We start from the raw sequence: 17,703 nt of genomic DNA on the forward strand, positions 1-17,703 counted from the left end.
TGATTGGAATGGATGTAGATGTTGCCGGAGGTCGATTTGGTCCATTATGAGTGAAATTAGCTGCATTGGAGAGTTAAATCGTAGTACATTGATTGTAGATTTGAAAATCAATACGGCTAAGATAGGAGAACTAGTGAAACTATAGTAGAGCTAGTAATACTGATATTTGTAGTATAGCTAGTAATACTAGTATTACTGATATTTGTTGTACAGCTAGTTATACTAGTATTACTGAACGAGAACGGTTAATAATTAATTATGTTGGAATATTTCGATGCATAATGAATGATATTCAATGGTTGTCTTGTCAGGATCCAATGAGCAACAACGTCATCATACATTTCAGATGCGAAGGTCACATGTATAGTGTAGTGATTAAGAATGAAGTGGACGATATAACTGTTTCAATGGTAGAAGCACGGATATGCAAGAAGCTTGGGATAGATGAAAGTTCAGTGAAGTTGAAATTGAGTTATATTCCACTGTTGATTGGGTCTGAGGAACAATTTATCATTCTTGATGATGAAGACCTTTGTGTATATCTATTGTCTCTTGATAAAGAGAACCGCAGGTGCATATTGTATGTGGAAATCATCAGAAGATCAGAACTCCCCGAGCAACTTTCAAGAGCCGGCAAACGAAGTTCGTTAGGTAAACGAAGTTCGTTAGGTATGAACTATGAAGTGTTGCATTCGAATGACAATGATTTCGGAGATAGAGCCATAACTTTATATGGTGGCAACATTCTAGTTGAAAAACAATCTGAGCGGGGGATAGTGGCGATTCAGGAGATGTTGGAAGCAGTTGATGAAGAAGTTAATTTGGATGAAAATGGTGGTGGAAAGGAGGATGATAATGCTGGTGGAAAGGAAGATGATAATGCTGATAGAATGGAGGACGATAATGCTGTTGGAATGGAGGACGATAATGCTGGTGGAAGAGAGGATGATAATGCTGGTGGAAGAGAGGATTGTAATGCTGGTGGAAGAGAGGATTGTAATGCTGGTGGAATGGAGGACGATAATGCTGGTGGAAGAGAGGATGATAATGCTGGTGGAAGAGAAGATTGTAATGCTGGTGGAAGAGAGGATTGTAATGCTGGTGGAATGGAGGACAATGGTACACAAGAGTCAGAAATGCGTGGAAGATATATAGAGGCACCTCCTCTTGCCAAACCAGTTCCATTTATGGAGGCATGGGAAGACGGTTTGGGGTTGAAAATACAACAAGAGTTTGTTAGTAAAAAGGCAGTGCAAGAAGTGGTGGATCGAGGAGCATGTTCGAATAGTTTTGGGTTTGAGGTGGTAAAATCGGATAAGCAGCGATTAGTGTTAAAATGTCCGAAGGAAGGTTGTCAATGGGGAGTACGAGCTGCAAAAATTGGCCGGAGTGAAACGTTCTCTATTAGAACGTACTCGAACTTGCATACATGCTCTCGTGGAAGTCAGAGTAAATGCAACTCAAGGAGGAAAGGAACACCACAGCTAGTTGCATCTCTATTGCATGATGATTATCCTGGACAAATGGAAACTCCTCCTCCTAAAAGCATTATCGAACTTGTGTGGAACAAACTTGGTGTGAAGGTATCGTACTCCACTGCTTTGCGAGGTAGAAACGAAGCTGTAAATGTTTTGCGTGGGACTCCGGAAGAAAGTTACCAGATGTTGTACTGTTATTTGTACATGTTGGAGAAGATGAATTATGGGACAATATCAAGCGTGGAATTGGATGAGTCAGACAAATTCAAATATTTGTTCATCGCTCTGGGAGCCAGCATTGAAGGTTTTCAAGTGATGCGGAAAGTGATAACAGTGGATGCCACATTTCTGAAAAATGGATATGGTGGTGTACTCGTTTTTGCCACTGCCCAAGATCCTAATCGGCACCATTATCCGTTAGCCTTTGGTGTATTAGATGGCGAGAATAAGGAGAGTTGGACTTGGTTTTTTGAGATGTTGAAAAGTGTTGTGCCGGATTCATCGGAGTTGGTATTTATGAGTGACAGAAATGTAAGCCTCATAAATGCCATAGCTAGTGTGTTTCCGATGGCTCATCATGCGCATTGTATATGGCATTTGGCGCAAAATGTGAGAGGTCATGTGCCAAACGTCAACAAGGATGTTGTTGAAGCTAGATTTATGGACATTGCTCGGATTTACACAGTGCCTGAATTCGATGCTGCTTATTCCGGTTTCAAGACTCGGTATCCATCTGCTGCGAAGTATCTTGAGGAAAGTAGTGAGAAAGAAAAGTGGGCGAGGTGTTGGTTTCCAGGAGATAGATACAACATTGACACAAGCAACGTTGTGGAGTCGATGAACAGCGTGTTCAAAGACGCGAGGAGGTACTCTTTAATACCAATGTTGGATACGATTGTTAAAAAAACTGCAGATTGGTTTAATACGCACAGGCAAGAGACAGTTCGAGGATCCAGTGAGCGGAAACTGGTGCCTCTAGTGGAAAACTTTGTGCATGACACGTGGGGGGAAGCAGAATGCCTAATTGTGTCGGAGCTAAATGCTTTTCACCTTGAATACAGTGTCATGGGCAGAGATGGGAAACCGTATTTGGTGAATTTACTAGCCAAAAGCTGCAGTTGCAGGTTCTTTGACATTGAAAAGTATCCTTGTGTCCACGGCTTAGCCGCTTTCATTTTCTACTCTAAGAAAGGTGATAGCAATCACGTTTTCGATTTAGAAGATTTGATATCTAAATACTATTGGACAGAGCTGTGGGCATTGGCATATTACAGGACTATATATGTGGTTCCGGATAGGAGCCAATGGGATGTCCCGGATTACATAAAAAACAAGAAGATCTTGGCTCCTAAGCGCATTGAGCAGAGGGGAAGAAAAAGAGTGAAACGGTTTCCATCAGCAGGGGAGCGTAGGCCAAGGACACAAAATAAAAGGCGACCAAGACAAAGCCTGCAATGGTTGCTATTTGGAAATCGAAATGTTTGAATTTTACTCTGTTCTGTTTGTACAACTAAGTCGAATTGAGTGTGAATTTACTCTGTTTTCTTTGTACAACTATGTCGAACTGATATTGATGCTGGTATAACTATCTGAAATTGAATTTCGAACTGAGTGTGAATTTTACAAAGTTGCATCATCAAATGATATTTATAGTGAAGTGAACTATCCAATAGAAGATAAAAAATTATTACTCAAGAATCAAAACAACTATCCAACATAAGATAAAAAATTATTATTCAAGAATCAAAACAACCACCCAACATACTACATACACTTTTGGACTCACTTTGCTAAATATGTGAATACTGAAGATGAGATTTCGTTTTAGAGATCTTATAGACACTTTAATTACGCGAAACACCAATAATCATATTATGAAATCTTATATATCATTGGACAACTACTAAAAAAATATATAAATACTTGTAATACTGAAATAAATGGAAATCACCCGATGTACAACTATTTGTAAATTCTGTACAACAACTATCTTAGGGAGAACTAAGTTAAAATTTAGGCGGGCTTTCCAAAACATTTTAAATTTTAGGCGGGCTTTCTAAACATTATCTCTTCTACTCTCTCATTCACCACACATTCCTCATCTCTCTACAACCTTTATCTCTCCTCGACTCTCCTCATCTTCACTTTACTCTCAAAATTACAATTCAGTCATCTTTCTCTCGAGATGGATCCATGGGTTGAAAAACAGGAAAGGAGGGAGATGAAGAAAACGAAGAAACACTTGGACATGGTTCAATATACATGCGATGCTGAGTACGGGATTCCAAGATCTTGCCCATGCGGGGGACGAATTGTCAACGAGGTTTCAGCTAATCCGAAAGATAAAGATTTCTCACCAGGCCGCAAGTACTTCACTTGCGACAAGTTTGAGGTAAAAATATGGATTTTCCCTTCTTTTCCGAAAGATAATGCAATATGTAATAACAATGTGAAACTGACAGGATGATGGTCTCCACTTCCGTCAGCCATGGGTCATCGGAGTTGAGGAAGAGGTTCGCCGCTTAAGGAAGGAGGTGGACGACATGGCTGCGGAAATTGCAGCTCTGAAACTACTTATCCCACGTGTTTGAGAAGTGTTAGTTTGTTTGAACAACTTGTATGTCTTTAATTTTCGGTAAATACAAGTCTTTGTTTGTTAAGACTTGTATGTGGATCTCCTTGTACGTGTTTCTTATTTGGATTATGTATGTGATGTTGTGTTAAGTTAAGACTTGTGTGGTTTTCCGTAGTTTTCCGTAGTTTTTCCTTAGTTTTCGGTAGTTTTTCCTTAGTTTTCGGTAGTTTTCTGTAGTTTTCCGTAGTAAACATAGAGGTCTTATTAAACATAGAGGTCTTCTTAAACATACAAATGGATTCATTGGCTTAAACAAAGAAGTCTTCAAACTTCCTAACAATCTCATCTTCATTTTCTTTCTTCTCCAAATTGCTTCTCAGTTCCGCAATTGTTTCCTTCAACTGCTCAATCACCAGACTCTGCTCTCGGATCTCATCCCGGGCTTCAAGCAAAGCTCTTTTTTGCCATAATGTACCATCCTCTTTATCAAACCAGGAGAAGAAGTTGCATCCATTTGGCTCCTGTCACATAATCCAAATCCAATCTATTATTCGAGTCATTATTCATCATGGAATTGCAAGATAACAAGTTGTATAATCAGATGCCATACCTTGTACCGCGGACATCCATAAAATCGTCGCCCTGGGTTCTTCTCTGTCCAAGCTTGATATATGGTCGCCTCTAAGGCACATGAGCACAATTTCCGACCAGATTTTGGCCTTCTCCTGGACGATCCCGAACCATATTCCATCTTCAGTAGAAGATTTTTTAAAGGAAGAGAGAGAGAGAGAGAGAGAGAGAGAGATAAAGAATGAGAAATCGTCTGACTTCTTTTTAAAGGAAGAGAGAGAGAGAGAAAAGTAAAAGTATATTTATGAGAAGATTCTAGGGAAGATGAGAGAGAGATGAGAGGAGAGTGAAGAGTGAGAGAGAACCAATCAAATCCGGTTTATTTAATTGGAGAACCAATCAAATAATCACCTAGTTGTACTAGTTAGATATAGTTTTATTAGTTTTCCATAGTTGTACTTACTCACCTAGTTCCAAAAGCAAACATAAGTTTAGTACACACCTTCTCTTACTCGTTCCAAAAAGCAAACAAAGTTTTAGAACACCTAGTTCCAAAAGCAAACAAAAGCAACATGTTTTAGAACACACATAAGCAACATAAGTTCATAACAAACAACAAAAGCAATTGATCAGTTTTTCTTTGACTTCTTCTTTGCCCTGGAAGTGATGTCCTTTGTCTTGTTCCTTGACCTCTTCGAGACGCCCTGTTGTTCCTCCTCCATATCCGCATTCACATTCCTACCATCTAAGAGCTCTTGAACAAAACCTTCCGATGCAGCGAGTCTTGAGTCAATCTCCCCAACCTTTTCCTCAATCTTCGTCATCCGCCCTCCAATATCTTCTTTGAAGCTGTTAATGACTTGCACCAATTCATCTAGCTTGACGCTGTTCCCTCCTGCTTCATTGGTAGCTTCTGTGTCGTTTCCAATCTGAGGCTCAGGGGGAGGGGCTTGTCTAGCAGCCACATCTTCCTTCAACATATCTTCAAACCTAACAACATAACCCCTCTCCACCACCTTCATCCAACTCTCCACAATCGTGTCATCCTTATCTCTGATGTCTTCTGGTTCTGTTATCCCATCTAGTAGAGTCTTGTCTTCGTCGGTACAAGCCAAGATGTTCTCAATGTCCTGCAGTGTCAACGCCTTATTCAAATTTCCAAAAGATTACATAACATGTTATCTACAATATTTGGATACATGGGACAACTAACCGTAGTATCACCGAGTGCTTTATTTATTTTCTCTAGTGGAAATCCCTTCATTTCACTTCTCTTGAACATTGATCGGCACATCCTTGGACATGTTGGGTGTACGTCTTCATCTGGTACTCGCTCTCGGAATTTCTCCCCCAATTTCTCGATGGCCTCAAATGCTAAGAACTACACAAGTAAAAAAACCTTTCCAGTGTCAATATCATAATTTCTATGCAAATATTCAACATACGAGTCATATACATTTACCTCCATTGGAAGACAGAATCCGGGAACTGGCCAAATCACACCTTCTTTCACCTCCCCATCAAAATGGCTCATAGTGTTAGAAATCTGTCTAAGCATGTAATCAAACGACAATCTACCCCAAGGGAATGTTTTGCATAAGTTGAGATCATCAACTGCTCTAAGCAAGAATGGCTCCACGGGAGGGGCATCTTCACCGGCCCTTCTTTGCCCAACTATAACACTCGATAGAAAATACAAGACCAGCAGCTTCAACCTATCACGACCAGGTTCCATTCCCTCCTGAACCATTGCTTTCACGTCATGATACCTAACTACTCGATGGCCAAAATATTTCTTCACAAAGTTCGTGCCTCCGGATTGCTTGTAGTTCAGTGGATAGTTTCTACAGTTCAAACCAGATATCAAAGCATGTTCTCTAATACCGTAGCGGATTGGACAACCATTCACCGCAAACCAAGCCTCCTTTTCTTTTACTATGCGTACGGTTCGGAGAAGGAGCATCCACATCCCCATTACCTTGTGGTTTCCAGCCTGTGGCATGTGGAATATGTGTTTGAACTGCGGATGAGTCTCAAACCAACTCTTCTCTACCGGAGTCATCGGAGGCTTTAATTCGCCTAGGGTTTTTAATACATCAGCAATAAAACACCTCGTCGATATCTTGATCTTCTTCCTATACTCAGAAGGTGGGAAGTACATGCCTAACGGTTTTATCGCGACCGGCTCCTCTTCGACGAATTCCTGCAACCAACCAAGAAACAAACTCATTTAGTTATACTTAGTTATACTTAGTTATTCCGGTAGTTATTCCATTAGTTATTCCACTAGTTATTCCAGTAGTTATTCTAGTTGTACAAGATAACAGCCTATCTAATTTAACATACTCCTCACCAAACTCTCCCATCTCACACATACCACACGCCCAATTACTAAATAAGATCAACCATATCATTACATCATATCACAAACAAACCAGTTATCTTTAGTTGTATCAATTGTTTTCTACAACTATGAGATGTAGAAATACTTACATTGTCTACATTGTAAATTTCTTCTTCCCTACTTCCTTCTTCCCTACGTCCTTCTCTTCTTCCATCATTGCTCTCATCCAAGTTCGCCTCTTCTTCTGACCTCTCTTCCTCTCCTTCCTCTCTTTCCTCTCTTTCCTCTTCTTCCTCTGACCGCTCTTCCTCCTCTGACCTCTGTTCCTCCTCTGACCTCTGTTCCTCCTCTGACCTCTCTTCCTCTCCTTCCTCTGACCTCTCTTCCTCTTCTGACCTCTCTTCCTCCTCTGACCTATGTTCCTGTTCTTCCTCTGACCTCTCTTCCTCCTCTGACCTCTGTTCATCTTCTTCCTCTACATCACTTTGAACCTTGTTCGCCTCTTCATCATCAACTCTCTCTTCGGTCTCGTTCTCTTCATTAGTGTTCGTCTCCATCTCAGAATCTTTATCTTCAACAGGGTTCGCCTCTTTTTCTTTATCTTCAACGAGATTCACATCGTTCTTCTTCTCTTTCTCAATCTCTTTCGGAATCTCAATATCTTTCAATGGAGATGTTATATCCTTCAATGGTTTCGTTTTCTTCTTCTTCCTCGTCCATTTCGTCTTCACCATTTTCAGTTCCTGCAACGAAAATTAAGACTCTCAACAACCTTACAAGACCTAATCGAGAGATCGAGACACGACACGGACTGAGAGAAGAACAAATTCGAGAACCTAAATTGAAACCCTAGAATTGAATCTCCTCACGACCATTACCTCTTCTCCTTGTTTGGCGAAACCGAGATCGAGATGCCTCGATGAGATGAGAGATCTGCTTCTTCTCTTGAGTTTCGCGAGAGATAGAGAGAAACTGAAGAGTTTCGAGACCGAGAGAATGAAAAAATGGCTCGAAAAAATGTTTAAAGGAAATGAGAAATCGGAAAATATAAACAGATTCGAGAAACGATTACAAATCGCGTTTCATTTTTGGGATTTTCTGGTTTACTTTGGTTTACCCGTGTAGATCCGACGGGTCACTGGTTGGATGGGTTTGACCCTGGTTTTCTTTGTAAATATTGTCAACTTGATTGGTTTTTTAGTATTTCATTCATTTCTCGATTTAAAAATAATTGTATATACAATATTCAGTTATAACGAGGAGATTGCAGAATTAAAATTTTCATGTAAGGGCGGTGGAGACGATTTCTCCCTTGAAGGAGTGATGTTATGGATTTTTTCTTTTCTGTTTTAAAAATTAGTGTTATAGATTTATTTATTGCAATTGTAATTTAAATAAAATAAAATTTGAATGGTATATGTTAAAATAATGTACAAATTGAAGAAACTTCGGTTACTACAGAATAGCATTTTCACTTCAACACATTTCAATATTTATGTTCAACTCCAAAATACTAACATTTTTCAACTCGTTACAAATTGAAGAAACTTCGGGTTACTACAGAATAGCATTTTAAATTTCAACACATTTCAATATTTATGTTCAACTCCAAAATACAAACATTTTTCAACTCGTTTATATTTACAGTCTAAACAGTGCCGGCTTAGTATACCGGGCGGGCAGTGCGACCGTCCTAGGGCCCACTCCAATTTTTTTTTTTCTTTTTTTTTCTTTTATCAAATTAGAATTAAATTTAAATAGTATTACAAATATAATAATATGTAACATACTAATCAAAAACAAAGAAAAACATATGAATTTTTACTTTTGTTTTAAAAATAAATTTGATAATAATTAAAATACTAAAGATTAATACTAATAGGACCCAAAATTTTTGTTTTTGCCCAAGGGCCTACGTGGATGTTGAGCCGGCCCTGAGTCTAAAGTATAAATTGCTAATTTTCTTTTATACTCTTATATATTTAGTGGAATATTAAACTAAATTTGACCTTTATTTCAGATTTTTTTTTCTTTTTGACAACTATTTCAGTATTTCTTATTTTAAAGTAGAAAATAGAAAATATAATAAAGATAGTCTATTGTTTTTTAATTAACACAATAGCAGTTTTTATAAGAATATAAAAGAAAAGTTAGAAAAATTAGTAATTTCTATCAGAATATAAAAGAAAATAGAAAATATATTAAAGAAGCAAAAAAAGAAGTTATTGGGCTATATACCTGAGACACAATAGTAGTTTTTAGTACGGGTCCATAATAAATATTTCTTCACGATAAGGCCCAAGAAATGTCGTTGTCGAGTATATACAAATATATATATGATCAGCTCGAAAACCCTAACACTGAGATCACGCACTAGTTTCAGCTTATTGCAGCCGTCGGAAGAAACAGCAGAGAAAACTAATCAGCCATGGGTAACCCCCTAGTGTTGTTTATGCTACAGCTAACCAAATCGTTTCATTTTGTGAATTATATATTTTTTTGCCTATGGATCTTTTAACGATGTGTATTTATTGATCTCAGGAAAAGTACACGGATCTTTGGCACGTGCCGGTAAAGTAAGAGGACAGACACCGAAGGTAGCGAAGCAAGACAAGAAGAAGAAACCCAGAGGCCGTGCTCACAAGCGTCTCCAGCACAACCGCCGTTTCGTTACCGCCGGTAATTTATCCATCCTTTTGTCCATACGAGTAGCAATTTAAATACTTTGCTGATTTTATTAGGCTTTGTTAGTCTACTGTAATTATAAAAGGTTTGTTATAGTGACACTTGCACTCGTTTAGTTGAAATGAATTTGAATTGAGATTACTCTAAAATTCAATAGTAGCTCTTAGTTTAGCAGATGACAATGTCTCATTGTTTGAAATGGTTTAATTACATTGATTTATATGTTGGGTAATGGATTTTTTGCAGTTGTTGTTTTCGGTAAGAAAACAATGGTTTTATTACATTGATTTATATGTTGGGTAATGGATTTTTTTGCAGTTGTTGGTTTCGGTAAGAAGAGAGGACCCAACTCTTCTGAGAAGTAGAAGATTGATAGATATGCCTGTGAAAGCCGTCTCATTTGGCTAGTTTGTAACCTTTTAATATTTCCTTTTCGTTTGTATTAGTCATGTTGCTTTGGTACTTAAACTTTATGTGTTTTGATTCCAATCTATGAAATACACGATTTTAGTTTGAATCTGATGGTCAGCTTCCAACACGTACCAACCAATGGTTTAACATTGTCTTTATATTCTAAAACAAAGAACCTTGCAAGGGTCTTTTATAGTTGGATATATAATATATCCAATTCACTATGAACCAGTAATAACTTAATAACCAATGATTACAAGTTGTAATAAAACCAGACGGTGTTGTTTCAAAGTTCGTCATGAAAGCCTTTGGATGAGTAGGACTCTTTAGAGGCCTTGTCATTGAGGTACTGTACTGCCATCGATGCATGCATTGCAGCACCGTACGGAAGCGCATCTTCATTAACTCTATAAAGCGATGAGTGAGGAGATGCATAACTTTTTGTCTCATCTTGCATCCCAATGAACGAGAAATGGCCAGGGATGGCTTCTGCAAAGTAGGAGAAGTCTTCTCCTCCCATTATAGGCGGTGCTTCCACAAAGGACTCTTCGCCCAGCAAATCTCTGACCATGTTCTTGAACTGCTTGTGTAAGGTCATATCGTTCACTGTCGGTGGGACTGGTTCTTTACCTTCTGGTGTTAGATTCACTGATGCATTGCACCGGTTAACTGTTGCTTGGTTTGTAATAACCTAGAATCACAAGATGAAACCGGGGTTTGGTTAAACCGGGAAAATCTAACAAATGTGCAAATCTTGAATCACATCTCACCTCTTTGACTCTTTCTTGAAGCTGCGAATAACCGCTAAAGGCTCGGAGAGTTCCTCCTATTGTGATTGAATCAGGGATGACATTGAAGGCATTACCTCCATGAACCTTAGAAACTGTAACCACCTAGAGAAAAAATGACTTGTGTTAGAAGAAAAGCCAAGACCAAAGTAGATGAAACCTAAGAAAGGGAACCTTTGAATCCAAAGGGTCGGTTTCACGTGAAACAACATGCTGAAGACTTAGGACGACGCTTGAAGCTGCAATAATCGGGTCTATGGTGTGTTGTGGGATGGCAGCATGACCTCCTTTGCCAGTTATTACAGCCTCGAAGAATCCAGATCCCGCTAGCAAGGAACCTGCACGTGAAGAGGTTTTGCCCAAGGGAACCTGGTTGGTAAGATGAATACCGAAAATGGCTTCGACATGCTTCAACGCTCCTTCTTCTATCATCTTCTTTGCTCCGGCGAAAACTTCTTCGGCTGGCTGGAAGATAAGCACCACAGTTCCCTAACGGAAAAAAAACAAAAGTATTAGATTGAATGATTGTGCATATACATGGTCTTAGGTTAGTGATACTGATGAACGCCAAGGGATATAGCAGCATATAAAGTGTTTATGAAACCTGCAAATTGTGGCGATGTTCTTGAAGCATTTTGGCAGCACCAAGAAGCATAGCGACGTGACCATCGTGTCCACAGGCGTGCATTTTACCAGGAACTTTGCTCTTGTGCTCCCATTCAACAGCTTCCTGAAGTCAATAACCAATCAGAATTTATAGTATAGTTGTGAACTTATGGAAATGATTTATGACTGGTCATAATTACCATCTGGAAAAAAATCAAACTAAAAGAGACCTAAATAATTAAACTAGACCGAAACTTTATAAATATCTGAAAGATTTCTATATTTTTCATATCTGAAATACATAAAAAATAAATTATATTTGTAAACACAGTTAATAATTCAATTAAAATATCCAAAAATATTTGAAAAACCAACAATTTGAATTACACAAAACTTATTCAGAAATATCTAAAACAATTCAAAATTAACCTATATTTTATTTGAGTTATCTGAAACTTGAACCGAAATAGAATCAAACAGAATCTAGATTGTTTTTGGAAATTAACTGGTTCATATTTGACTCGATTCACTACTTAAACCGATCTAAACCAAATTTCCAGTTAAATGGTCCTAATACACTCTCTTATCCGAACTATCCAGTAACAAAAAACAAACAAATAACACAGCACCTGCATAGGTAACGCATCCATATCAGCTCTTAGCGCAACGAACGGCGCTTCTCCCGTGCCGATGTAACCAACAACGCCGGTGATAGCGACTGGATACCTGTACTTAACTCCCATCAGGTCTAGCTCCGACCTGATGAGTTTACTTGTCTCGAACTCCTCGAAGCCCAGCTCCGGATGCTCGTGGAGTTTCCTTCTGATTCTCACCATCCAATCGAAAACCTCCGGACTTTTGGCGAGCTCGAGGAACTTCGTCGGCGTTCGAGACGCATCACCGGTGATCCGTGAAGATTCAGATGAAACGTGGAGTAGAAGGAGAAGATGGAAAGTCAGAGTGAAGAGCAAAAAGTTGTTGATAGCCATGGGAGAAACAAGCCGAGAAGTTTCTGAATGTTGATTGACTGATGAAGATGAGAGAGTACGACGAGACTGTGACGAAGTCGTGATATTATTTACATATAAAAAATGTTTGTTATTGATTGGACTAATTAGAATATTGGGTTGTTGTGCTATCGACAATAAAGAAAAAAAAACAGTGGTTGGAGACTTTTGTAGGGATTATATATGTGTATTAACATTGAACAATGATTTTATAGTTCAATACAATTAGAGTTTTTCACTCTAGTCGACGTTAAAGTAAAGTTATATTGGTGCAAAATCAGAAAATGATAAAAAAAAAATCTTAACATGTGACCAAAACAAAGAAAAGATTGTTTCATTTATTCATAAATCACAATCATATGATATGTGGAGTGTGAAAAAGTTACAAAACAACACATATAAAAGAAGAGAACAAAGATGTGTTTCACAAACTCTTACAATTATTTCACTTCCGGCATAATTTTTCAGAAACCCCTGAATATGTATATGATGCCTGAAAGTTCTCTAACCAAAGCTTCTTTTTTTTTTTAACTTTCACTTAGTTATCTCTTTAGTCACCGGAGGTATATCAACAACTCCGTTACATATTTCACCGTCAGTAGGAGGCGCCTTCTCTTTCTTGGCCTCAGATATATCCTTAGGGCCCAAGAAACTTGGTTGATTAGTAGAAGACAACAGCCTTGCCCACATTCTATCCGTAATCACCACTTTGTTCTGTTTCTCTGTTATCCTCTGCATACAAAAACATAAAGATCAATCAAGGCCATCCAACGAGACCAGTGTCTGTCAAGCTTACTCATATTGATTACAACTTACGTAGAAAGGGATGTATGTTTGTCTTCCATGGACAAGACCACTAGTGTAGCCAGTGTAACCAGCCATTGCACCATGAACCGCACTCTGAGCAAGAAGTGTACAGTATACATTGTCTGCCGCATTGCTTGGAATCGCCCTGATCATGTATGTAGGATCTAAAAGCCAGAAACAAGAACTGCCATTAAAATAAACCTAAATACAAGTAGATGAAAAATAAGAAAAAAGGGTAATGATCTTTGTTACCAATATATTTGAGGTTCATAACCATCTTGATCTTCTTGAAATGATCCTGTAAAAATACTATTGATGAGTTTTCATTGTCATGAGATAAGAGAAGGTTTTTGAGTCTTTTTTTTTTGTTTTGTTCACCTTGATGCTCTGTGATAGCCACAAGCCGACATCTTTGAGAAGCTTGTTACCAGACGCGTCCTCAAGAGTGTTAGACTCCATGCTTTTGGACATCATTTCTTGTCCTGCTCCTTCAGCAAGAACAATCACCATGTGACCATGCTCCTTGAGCCGTTTCTCTATGTACTCAAAGAGTCCACCTTCTCCTTCAAGGTAAAATGGTGACTCCGGAATCAAGCAGCAATCAACATCTCTGCTTGCTAATGTAGCATACATCGCTATAAAACCTGTAAGTAATTCATCAAATAGTATATAATCATTAACATCTCTAAAGGTGCTTTAACTGTAATAATGTTCAAAGCAATACACACAAGAAGAGATAAAAAAAACTTACCACTGTGACGACCCATAAGCTTAACAAAACCGATACCATTCTCATTACTCTCAGCTTCAACATGTGCTGCGTTGATAGCTCGTTGAGCTTCCTCCACAGCAGTGTCAAACCCAAAAGATCTATCTATTACTGGTATATCGTTATCGATCGTCTTGGGTATTCCAACCACAGCAACTTTAAGTCCACGTCTCCTAATCTCCTACATGGTTTAATTATACACAAATCTATTCATGTTGATTTGTTAAAGCTTACAAATTAATATATATTCCGATGATTGTTACCTCATATATTTTTGAAGCTCCTCTCTGTGTTCCGTCTCCACCAATAATGTAAACCTGGTTGATTCCTCGATCTTGGATGCTATCAACAATCTTTGTGGTATCATGTCCACCTCGTGAGGTACCGATGATTGTTCCTCCGCGTTTATGGATATCGTTCACGACTTTAGAGTTCAAAGGGATCGTGTTCTTGGCATAGAATCCCTTGTATCCACCCTGTTACATATGAGAATCCATTAGGACAATTAGTTGCAAAAACTCAAACTCATGTAGACGAAGAGATCATAAATATTATGTTTTTCACAAAGCTTGCTTACATCGATTCCAAGGATTCTCTTTACTCCATACATGTATGATAAGCTGCTCACGAGTTCTCTAATCACGGTATTGAGACCGGGACAGAGACCTCCACATGTAACAATGCAAGCATGGACTTCATCTGACTCGAAGTAAACCTTTTGGCGTGGACCAGCGCGTCTGAAATGGATTCCTCTTGGACCATCTTTGTGGACTATAATCTGAATAACAAGAACAAAAATAGAACATTATGACATAATAAATCATCTAAATACCATTTTTCAAGCAGGGTAAAGAAGGATTTTGCTTGATGAATTTACCTTCTCAGGTACAGTATCTTCTGTATCAACAAAGTATTGCCTGACAAACAAACAAAAAAAATCAAAACACAAAACTATGAACCCTTTATGCAGTGAAAATCACTGGAGGTCATTAGCTCAGCTGGACTTGATTTATGGTCATTGTGTTAAAGGGTCTCCGGTTCGAGTGAACATTGGGACGAAACTAATATTATATGTTGTGGTTTCGGTCCTGAACCCATGAAATTCAAGAAATACTTACTGGATAGGTGAAAAATACTTACTTAACCACTGAGTAAGCTGGATTGTCTTTTAATGGATTTTGATAAGTCTGCAAATAACATATATACCGTGAAAGCATATCAAAACTACAGAGCCCAAAGCAAAAGACTCATCCATTGTTAAGAGACGATATTAGATACGATCTCTTTGTGAAGATTGGAGAATATTCCTTTTTAACTTTACAAATCAATAAAACAACAACCAGAGATCAAAGTGCAACGTACAGGAAGGTCAGGAAGATAATCGATGAGATGCGGAACGTCTTGTAGTATATAACCACCAGAACCGTTGACGATCTTCGGACTAGACATAATCAGAAGATGTAAGAGTGTGTGAGAGACGAAGAACTTTTCTCGCTTTTTTTAGACGGGTAATCTGATCACACAGGTGGTTGGCCTCAAATAAAACTTTTAAACATGAGTGTGTTATATGCAGTTGGGTACAGGATTCTCGTGTATATATATAAAATGCAGGAAAAGAAGAACTTTCAAAGGAAAAGATTATTCACAGTTCAGTTTCAAACAAAAAAAAAAGATTATTCACAGTATTCTAGAACAGTTTAAATTTTCCATCTATGGACATAGTTGACTTGGGGGCTTGTAAAATAAGTAATTTAAGTTAACTATTTGTAAAATAGTATTTTATCCTCTCTTTTTTTTTTTGGAACACTAAAATAGTATTTTATTCATTCGTTTCAAATAGTGCCGTTTAACATCTTATGGAATTTAAAGAAAAAATATTCAATATTTTTAAAAGTTACTATTTAAAGAAACATTGTTTTTTGATAAAAGTATAAAATATAATTTTTTGATAAAACTATAAAATATTTCTTTCAATCTAATTTTCTTTATAGTTAAAATTTTATTTTAAAATAAATAAAATTAGTGTTTTTAACAATTAAAAATAAGAGGTTGCGTCTTGACCGGTTCCACCTTTTGTATTTTCTACTAAAGCATGTCTGTTTCAACGTTGAAGGGATATTCCGACGATAAAGAAGCATAATCTCTTAATTAAAAAAAAGAAGACAAATCAGTTTTTATGTGCCGACTATCTCTGTTCTCTGATTGGTAAAATATCAGAGGACTGGAGTAAAATGGTGAAACCAAAAAGCAAATGCAAAGTTATATGGACCCACTTTAATGAGCGATATATTTCCATCTTCTATTAGTTGAGAAAAGAGTTGCGCCAGAAAAAAACTAAAACACATGATAACAAAAAAAAAATTTACTCTACATATAGTGGGTCCAGCGTAAATGGTTTTACTCCGTTTTGCGCTGATATGTTTACCAATCAAACACTTTTTTTTTTGAAAGCTGGTTAAACTATCTCTGTTTTACGTTTGTATATTTGTTTAGGATAGTTTTCTCGAATCTTTGTGCCTTATTTTTTTGGGATGTCATCATGTCATGTATCAGGCAACTATTGCTGCTTACAAAGAGATAATCTGATTTTAAAATTTGTAGAATCCAAAAAGAGTTGACGAAAGCCTATAAAGTTCATAATTCTATTGCTTACTCGTTTTAAATAAATTAAATATCAATTGTATATAATTAATTTAAATAAAGTAAACTATACTCGTGAAACCGTATGAATCATCGAGTTTTCTGGAATCGACTATTCTGTGGTCAACTGAAAATAATGAAATTTCCCACCGAACCAGAATAAAAACTACTAGTAGAAAATGTGTATTGTTTCTTTTGAGCCATTATTTCTGTTTTTTTTCTATGTACGATTTCTAATATTATTTTTTAGTTTTCATTAAAATAAAATATTTTTATAATTGCCATTTCAACTTTTTGTCTAACTGTTTCATTTATTTTAAAATAAAGTCGTATAATTTTATTTATTTGTTAAGACTTATGATTTAACTAAATAAAGAGAAATATTTCTTCCAAAATAATTTAGTACACTATTTTCTTAATAAATTTTGAAATAAACAAAAAGAAATAAAATATAAAAGTACAAAATTATAAAACTTTGATTTTATTGGATATTTTAAACCAAATTAATGACTTTTACTAATACCACTCCATAACAAATAATGGGAATGATTGGTAGAGGCTTTCTATTTTTTACTCTAAGATTTAGGTTTTAGATTTTTATCTTTGGCTTTAGTTTATTTTGATGTAGAGAATTTTTAGAGCACTGCATAAAATCTCTAGAGAAAGTGCTGTCTAAATTTAATATATTTTCTTTTATAATGTTTTGGCTTTCGATTTAATTTTGAAAATAAAAATATGATTGATTTTACAAAAGACAGTAGAAATTAAAATTGCTCTCCACAGTTCTTACAGCCTCTACCGATCGCCTCCAAAATATCTCACCCTTTAAGCTGACTGATTTTCCAGGATTTCTTTCAAATGTGCCTTCCCACAAGTCCTTTTTTAAAGTATCCAAGTTTATGTTACTATGAAATCATTTCAGCTTTCTTTTTCATTTTTTGTGAAATGGTAGTAGTATGAAGATGGAAAGATATTTTAAGAAAAGGTTAAACCTGTATATAGTGTTTTGTTATTCATCAAACA

General features: G+C 37.0%; 6 protein-coding genes across 6 annotated transcripts; 2 read left to right on the plus strand and 4 right to left on the minus strand.

Moving 5' to 3' along the window:
- The first annotated feature begins 296 nt into the window (after positions 1–296).
- LOC108835911 (protein FAR1-RELATED SEQUENCE 3-like) lies at positions 297–4,207 on the plus strand. Its single transcript, XM_018609131.2, has 2 exons — positions 297–3,870; positions 3,941–4,207. Exon 1 carries the CDS (start codon positions 318–320, stop codon positions 2,961–2,963), a length of 2,646 nt encoding a protein of 881 aa, XP_018464633.2. The 5' UTR covers positions 297–317; the 3' UTR covers positions 2,964–3,870; positions 3,941–4,207.
- An 83-nt stretch (positions 4,208–4,290) lies between these two features.
- LOC130505163 (uncharacterized) lies at positions 4,291–4,852 on the minus strand. Its single transcript, XM_056999749.1, has 2 exons — positions 4,664–4,852; positions 4,291–4,574 (listed from the first exon to the last, which is right to left on the minus strand). Exons 1-2 carry the CDS (start codon positions 4,802–4,804, stop codon positions 4,362–4,364), a joined length of 354 nt encoding a protein of 117 aa, XP_056855729.1. The 5' UTR covers positions 4,805–4,852; the 3' UTR covers positions 4,291–4,361.
- A 260-nt stretch (positions 4,853–5,112) lies between these two features.
- LOC130505164 (uncharacterized protein At3g43530-like) lies at positions 5,113–8,119 on the minus strand. Its single transcript, XM_056999750.1, has 5 exons — positions 7,846–8,119; positions 7,117–7,710; positions 6,086–6,826; positions 5,837–6,004; positions 5,113–5,753 (listed from the first exon to the last, which is right to left on the minus strand). The coding sequence occupies exons 2-5, from the start codon at positions 7,699–7,701 to the stop codon at positions 5,253–5,255; spliced, it is 1,995 nt and encodes a 664-aa protein (XP_056855730.1). The 5' UTR covers positions 7,702–7,710; positions 7,846–8,119; the 3' UTR covers positions 5,113–5,252.
- Positions 8,120–9,256: 1,137 nt separating this feature from the next.
- Positions 9,257–10,169, plus strand: LOC130505167 (40S ribosomal protein S30). The gene is made up of 3 exons (XM_056999753.1): positions 9,257–9,399; positions 9,509–9,646; positions 9,971–10,169. The coding sequence occupies exons 1-3, from the start codon at positions 9,396–9,398 to the stop codon at positions 10,015–10,017; spliced, it is 189 nt and encodes a 62-aa protein (XP_056855733.1). The 5' UTR covers positions 9,257–9,395; the 3' UTR covers positions 10,018–10,169.
- A 33-nt stretch (positions 10,170–10,202) lies between these two features.
- LOC130505166 (IAA-amino acid hydrolase ILR1-like 2) lies at positions 10,203–12,628 on the minus strand. The gene is made up of 5 exons (XM_056999752.1): positions 12,087–12,628; positions 11,456–11,581; positions 11,026–11,340; positions 10,834–10,956; positions 10,203–10,754 (listed from the first exon to the last, which is right to left on the minus strand). Exons 1-5 carry the CDS (start codon positions 12,444–12,446, stop codon positions 10,350–10,352), a joined length of 1,329 nt encoding a protein of 442 aa, XP_056855732.1. The 5' UTR covers positions 12,447–12,628; the 3' UTR covers positions 10,203–10,349.
- A 153-nt stretch (positions 12,629–12,781) lies between these two features.
- Positions 12,782–15,666, minus strand: LOC130505165 (ATP-dependent 6-phosphofructokinase 7-like). Its single transcript, XM_056999751.1, has 10 exons — positions 15,403–15,666; positions 15,181–15,227; positions 14,918–14,957; positions 14,618–14,818; positions 14,304–14,516; positions 14,023–14,221; positions 13,650–13,915; positions 13,524–13,569; positions 13,281–13,435; positions 12,782–13,196 (listed from the first exon to the last, which is right to left on the minus strand). Exons 1-10 carry the CDS (start codon positions 15,487–15,489, stop codon positions 12,999–13,001), a joined length of 1,452 nt encoding a protein of 483 aa, XP_056855731.1. The 5' UTR covers positions 15,490–15,666; the 3' UTR covers positions 12,782–12,998.
- Positions 15,667–17,703: the final 2,037 nt, after the last annotated feature.

The sequence above is a fragment of the Raphanus sativus genome, unplaced genomic scaffold, assembly GCF_000801105.2.
Source record: "Raphanus sativus cultivar WK10039 unplaced genomic scaffold, ASM80110v3 Scaffold2051, whole genome shotgun sequence".
In the NCBI taxonomy this organism is placed as follows: Eukaryota; Viridiplantae; Streptophyta; class Magnoliopsida; order Brassicales; family Brassicaceae; genus Raphanus; species Raphanus sativus.

Coding starts and splice junctions, on each gene's coding strand:
- LOC108835911 (XM_018609131.2), top strand. CDS start 318: ATGAGCAACAACGTCATCATACATTTCAGATGCGAAGGTCACATGTAT.
- LOC130505163 (XM_056999749.1), bottom strand. CDS start 4,804: ATGGAATATGGTTCGGGATCGTCCAGGAGAAGGCCAAAATCTGGTCGG. Junction 4,575..4,663: donor ATGGATGTCCGCGGTACAAG/GTATGGCATCTG, acceptor ATTATGTGACAG/GAGCCAAATGGATGCAACTT.
- LOC130505164 (XM_056999750.1), bottom strand. CDS start 7,701: ATGGTGAAGACGAAATGGACGAGGAAGAAGAAGAAAACGAAACCATTG. Junction 6,005..6,085: donor GATTCTGTCTTCCAATGGAG/GTAAATGTATAT, acceptor TTACTTGTGTAG/TTCTTAGCATTTGAGGCCAT. Junction 5,754..5,836: donor AAGCACTCGGTGATACTACG/GTTAGTTGTCCC, acceptor TTGACACTGCAG/GACATTGAGAACATCTTGGC.
- LOC130505167 (XM_056999753.1), top strand. Junction 9,647..9,970: donor CCGCCGTTTCGTTACCGCCG/GTAATTTATCCA, acceptor ATTTTTTTGCAG/TTGTTGGTTTCGGTAAGAAG.
- LOC130505166 (XM_056999752.1), bottom strand. CDS start 12,446: ATGGCTATCAACAACTTTTTGCTCTTCACTCTGACTTTCCATCTTCTC. Junction 11,582..12,086: donor TGGATGCGTTACCTATGCAG/GTGCTGTGTTAT, acceptor TATTGACTTCAG/GAAGCTGTTGAATGGGAGCA. Junction 10,957..11,025: donor CCGACCCTTTGGATTCAAAG/GTTCCCTTTCTT, acceptor TTTTTTCTCTAG/GTGGTTACAGTTTCTAAGGT.
- LOC130505165 (XM_056999751.1), bottom strand. CDS start 15,489: ATGTCTAGTCCGAAGATCGTCAACGGTTCTGGTGGTTATATACTACAA. Junction 15,228..15,402: donor ATTATCTTCCTGACCTTCCT/GTACGTTGCACT, acceptor TGTTATTTGCAG/ACTTATCAAAATCCATTAAA. Junction 13,197..13,280: donor AAACATACATCCCTTTCTAC/GTAAGTTGTAAT, acceptor TTTTGTATGCAG/AGGATAACAGAGAAACAGAA.